General features: G+C 38.8%; 1 protein-coding gene across 1 annotated transcript in view; it reads left to right on the plus strand.

Moving 5' to 3' along the window:
- APAF1 (apoptotic peptidase activating factor 1) overlaps positions 1-6000 on the plus strand; it is a 79822-nt gene that overhangs the window by 66554 nt on the left and 7268 nt on the right. Inside the window, 2 exon segments of the mRNA XM_040637354.1 lie at positions 11-136; positions 4564-4689. Coding sequence (XP_040493288.1) covers positions 11-136; positions 4564-4689 — 252 coding nt within the window.

The following is a 6000-nucleotide window of genomic DNA, read 5'->3' on the forward strand; positions in this document are numbered from 1 at the left end:
TTTTTTGAAGGTATGGAGTATTATTACTGGAAGAATAGAAAAAGACTTTGTCTGTCACCGGGATACAGTACTTTCTTGTGATATTTCTCCTGACGCTACCAAGTTTTCATCTACATCTGCTGACAAGACTGCAAAGGTAGGTCAATTAGTTGAAATGTGCGTGCATAAAAGTTTGGTATTGGTTATGTATTGAGTCCAAATGATGTATAAAATAGTAAGTTTCTGTCTACGTGTCTGTCTCATATTTTGTGAGTTTTTGGAGGATGGCATCGGCGTTTAGTTTGTGTCAAACAGATAAATGAATAACATGAGGGCTTTGATTTCTGCCTTACTGATGACTTTTTGTCTATTACCAGTAAAATGGAGTTTCTACTATCTGTTATAGGCGATAAAAAGCACTGAAAGAGATTTACGTTTAATTGCACATCCACAGTAAATGTTTATGTAATTGACATAAATTGATAGTTCTGAAAATCACATTCCAGTGAAATGATGCTAGCAGGTTGGGTTCATTGACTACTCCATTCTTTTCTTTTTTCTCTATCTTTGTTAATGACCTCATTATTTAACCACCTTTCCAAACTACAAACCTTGGAATTGTGTGGGACTCTCTCTTGTCTTTCATATTCTGTTGATTACTCCTCGGTGTTTCTTTTCTTTCTTTCTTCCTTTTTTTTTTTGGATTAATTGCTGTTTTATTAAATTGATCAAAATCCATTACTATTAATATTTATTTTGATGATGAAATTGTCCCACATCTGGTGCCTGTGTCTTTTTTTAAAAACTTTTTTTATTATGTTATGTTAGTCACCATATAGTACATCATTAGTTTTTGATGTAGTGTTCCATGATTCATTGTTTGTGTATAACACCCAGTGCTCCATGCAGTACATACCCTCCTTAATACCCATCACCGGCCTATCCCAGTCCCCCACCCTCTTCCCCTCTGAAACCCTCAGTTTGTTTCCCAGAGTCCATAGTCTCTCGTGGTTATTCCCCCTTCTGTTTAACCCCCCCTTCATTCTTCCCTTCCTTCTCCTACTGATCACCCTGCTATTCCTTATGTTCCATAAATGAGTGAAACCATATGATAATTGTCTTTTGCTGCTTGACTTATTTTACTTAGCATAATCTCCTCCAGTCCCATCCATGTTGCTGCAAATGCTGGGTAATCGTTCTTTCTGATGGCTGAGTAATATTCCATTGTATATACGTACCACATCTTCTTTATCTATTCATCTGTTGAAAGGCATCTCCACTCCTTCCAGACTCTTAACCCTCTTAACCAACTGAGCCTCCCGGGCGCCCCTCCTACTCCCTTTCTTAAAATGCATGACTAAGAAACTGTCGCTTCCTTCCATGATGCTTTTTTATTCTCTTTGAAAAAGGAAGCAAAACAAGAATATTATTCTGTGAGAATACCCCAGCCCTGTTGTTTGAGGATGCCACCTTCTAATTTAAAGTGACTCGGCCATCCAGACATTGCTTCTCACATGTGTACTTGTTAAAGGGTATAGAACAGACATCTTCATACTTTTTTGAAAAGGCTAGAGTGAATATGTTAAGCTTTGAAGGTCATATAGTCTCTGTCACAGCTGCTCAACTGTGTTGTACTGTAAAAGCAGCCATAAGACATTATGTAAATAGACATGGCTCTGTTCCAATAAAACTTTATTCACAAAAACAGATGGTAGACTGCAGTTGGCCCACAGGCAATAGTTTCCTGACCTTTGGTACAGAAGATGTTTCTTGGAACCTTTGGCGTAACTGCTTTCCGTCTGCTCTTAGTTGATTAAGAAGATGTTGCCAGAGGTCCTAGCAGCAACCTCCCTACCACAAGTGATTTCTGCTGATCTAATTACATATCTTGTTTTTAACTCTATTTGCTCTAGACCCACCACCAGCAGAGTAGGCAAGAGCCAGGGAAATTGTTGTGAAGAAAACAGAGGATCCAGAAGTCCAAACTCTCTAAAGTGTAGCTTTGTTTTGTCATCCAAGCTTGGAAGGGCAGCCTTCATTCTGGCTTCCCATCCCTGTGTCCATTGCCAGCTTCCTCTATTTCAGTCCTGGCAAGCTGAGATCCTACGGTCTCCTAACCTCACATTAGCAGCTTCACTGGCCCCAGTAATAGGAGCACCATCCATGAGCTAGCCCTTTGACAATGCAGAAAGCTTTCCATGTGCCTTACCTGATGTGATCCCGGCCCAATCGTTTGAGGCCATTACTTTTTTTTTTTTTTAATTTACTGTTTTTACTAATAAAATAGCCCTGGAGAGGTTGAGTGACTTCTCCAAAATTCCATATCAAATTTATTTGGTGGAACTTGGTTTCACGTTCCGGTGACTGAGAAATCCCCAATCCATAAGCATAGAATGTTTTTCCATCTTTTTGTGTCTTCTTCAGTGTCTTTCATCAGTGTTCTGTGCTTTCTAGAGTATAGATCCTTTACCTCTCTGGTTAAGTTTATTCTGAGATATCTTATGATTTTTGGTGCTATTGTAAATGGAATCTATGCCCTAATTTCTCTTTCTTCAGACCCATTGTTTGTGTATAGAAATGCAACTGATTTCTGAGCATTGATTTTGTATCCTGCCATATTACAGAATTGTTGTATGAGTTCTAGTAATTTGGGGGTGGAGTCTTTTGGGTTTTCCATATAAAGTACCATGTCATCTGCAAAGAGAGAGAGTTTGACTTCTTCTTTGCCAGTTTGAATACCTTTTATTCTTTTTTGTTGTCTGATTGCTGTTGCTAGCATTTCTATTACTATATTGAACAATAATGGCGAGAGTGAGCATCCTCGTCGTGTTTCTGATCTTAAGGGAAAGGCTTTCAGCTTTTCCCCATTGAGAATGATATTCTCTGTGGGCTTTTCATAGATGGTTTTTATGAAATTGAGGAATGTACCCTCTATCCCTACACTCTGAAGGGTTTTAATCAGGAAAGGATGCTGTATTTTGTCAAATGTTTTTTCTGCATCAATTGAAAGGATCATATGGTTCTTGTCTCTTCTCTTATTAATGTGATCTATCACACTGATCAGTCTGTGAATGTAGAACCACCCTTGCATCCCAGGGATGAATCCCACTTGGTCATGATGGAAAATCCTTTTAATGTACTGTTGGATCGTATTAGCTAGGATCTTGTTGAGAACTTTGGCATCCATATTCATCAGGGATATCGGTCTGTAATTCTTTTTTGATGGGATCTTTGTCTGGTTTGGGGATCAAGGTAATACTGGCCTCATAGAATGAGTTTGGTAGTTTTCCTTCTGTTTCTATTTTTTGAAACAGCTTCAGGAGAATAGGTATTATTTCCTCTTTGAATGTTTGGTAGAATTCCCTGGGGAATCCGTCAGGCCCTGGACTCTTGGTTTTTGGAAGGTTTTTGATCACTGCTTCAATCTCGTCATGATTAGTTCCTTGGTGTTTCTTGACTCATTCTTCTCCTACTTGCCCCCACCCATAAGATTAGGCTTTCCTGCATTGGTGGACCTACCTCTGGTCTGTGCCTCCTCCAGTTTTATCTTTCCTGCCTCTGAGTCTCCAGTTGAAACAACCTCTGTGACCTCGCGGTTTATAAGCCAGACTCCTTTGCCCGTGACCATTTCTTTCTGCTGCATTGTTTCCTTTGTGCCAGGCTGCGTTTACCTCCATCTTCTGTGCATGTGGTTTGGCTTGACACAAGCTTCTCCTTTTTTACCTTGAAGCATTATGACTCATTCTTCCAGACCTAGATTTGATGTCAGCTCTTCAGTGAACCCTTTCCTGGCCCTCAGGCAGGGTGAGCTGGTCTACCTTCAGTGTTCCATATTACTCGTGTTTCTTAGCGCATTTACTTCGTATAACTATTCACTTAACAATTCATAAGTCTGTATTCATGATTAAACTATCACGTTTTCAAGGACAGGGACTGTATCCAGTTCATCTTAGTATCACCAGTTCTTAGTTCACAGAGTCTGAAACATGGTAATTTCAGTAAATTCTTGTTAAATGGTGATGACAGAACCACAAGGGAGAATATTGGAAAGGAAAGAACAGCATTTTGGCTGCTGAGACAGTAGGATAGTATAGTGACTAACCTTTAAAGAACACTTGCCGTATATTAGACCCTGTGCTAGGAATTTCACTATTATCTCATTTAATTTTCACACCTCAGGCACTGTTGTCCCATATTACAGGTGCAGAGACTGAAGCTAGAGAAGCTAATGTGGGTTGTCCTACGCCATGAGGAGCTAGTCAGTGTAGGGGAGCCAGACTCACACTCAAGTTGACTTCACTCTGTAGACTGCTCTTAACTCATTGGCTAGTCTTTCTTTTAAGTCTAAAGTTTAAGAAGCTGTGATTTTGGTCCTTGAGCTGAAGTTAACTTGAGTAAAGGGAAAGTCAGAAAAAACATTGTTGCAAGTTGGAGCTTGGGCCTTATCTAATGAAAATTTATGAACTGTTGAATGTTAGAATTTCCATATGATTGAATTTATGGCTAACTAGCCCTCAGGACAGAGTTTGCAAGTACTATGTTGAGTGTATTTACTATTCCTAAACAATCCCAATTGCCTTCCAGATTTGGAGTTTTGACCTTCTTTCCCCTCTTCATGAATTGAGGGGCCACAAAGGCTGTGTACGCTGCTCTGTCTTCTCTGTGGACAGTACTCTGTTGGCGACTGGAGATGACAATGGAGAAATCAGGGTAGGATGTTTGCTGACATGAAAGCACTGCTCTTTCTGTAGCTTTGCTAATGCTCTGTGCCACACTGGGGACCTTTGTTAGTGTGACTGGGAAGCACAGGCCCTGGGGTTCTGGTTGAATGAGGCATCGTTTGCTTTGTTTCCTGTGCACGTTTTATTCACAGCTGCCCTCCTCTGCAGAAAAGAGTTCATTTTAGTTAGAGTAAAGTGTATGAGTTAGAGTCTGTGCATGCGAGGAGGCAAATGACCAGCTTATCCGCAGTTGGTTGTCTGCTCTTAGCTTGAGAATGATTCATTGGAATTCTTGGACCTGAACCAAAGGTTGTTTATAGTGGCAGAATTTGAGGAAAATTATTTTATAAATCGTTAATTAGGTTATAAATGAATAAACAGCAAATTCTACTGTTTTCAGCACTGAAAGAAAAGATCTCTTAATGAAACCATATCCATTAGACAGTCCACATTTACAGTGTGGCCTATTGCAGTCCTCATGAGCCTGCCTGCCTCTCTCTGGTTGTGTTAGAAGGATCCAGCAGTTGATGGGAAAAATTTGGGCATTGGGATGGCTGCGTTAATAACCAGTGTATTTGAGAAGCATCTTGTTTTTTTGTTTTTTCTTTTTTACAAAGGAAGATTTAAAATTCATGAGTGAGTATGTAGTTTGCAGGAATGGAGACGTTATCAGATAGGCTTTCCAGGACAATTAAGATTCTCTTGCTTGAGGACTAAGTTACCAGCCTTCTCTGTAAGACTCTTCTAATAAATGCGTGTCAGCTGAAGTGGCAGGGCTGCTTTGGGAACGTTCAGTTCACTCTGAGTTCTTGTCCTGGATGAGAGTGCTCCTTTACTGCTTATGAAGGAGTATTTCATTTTTCAGAAACTCCTGAGGAAATAAATTCTCTTTCTTTAAATGCATGTTATTAAAAAAATTTTTTTTAAATACATTAAACAAAAATTTTTTCTACTGGATTATTCAAAATGTAGGAAAGCTGTTAAATATGTGTGTGTGTGTATATATATATCTAGCTTATATCTAGCTGTCTTACTAAATTCTTTGTAATGAGTTTCTTCATTTGATTCTCTTGGATTTTCTAGGGAAGCATTTATAAATGATGGTTTTCGTTATGTTCCCTTGCTGTTTATGCCTTTGTATTTCTTTTTCCTATTCTGATGGGCATTTATTTGAAAAATTAGAGTACTGCTCATACATTAATTATCGCTGGAAATAAATGGAAGCATTAGCATCTGTAAGTAATTGGATATATATATTATATAATATATTATATTATAATTATATATATATTATAAATAT

The sequence above is a fragment of the Ursus maritimus genome, unplaced genomic scaffold, assembly GCF_017311325.1.
Source record: "Ursus maritimus isolate PB19 unplaced genomic scaffold, ASM1731132v1 scaffold_21, whole genome shotgun sequence".
NCBI lineage: Eukaryota > Metazoa > Chordata > Mammalia > Carnivora > Ursidae > Ursus > Ursus maritimus.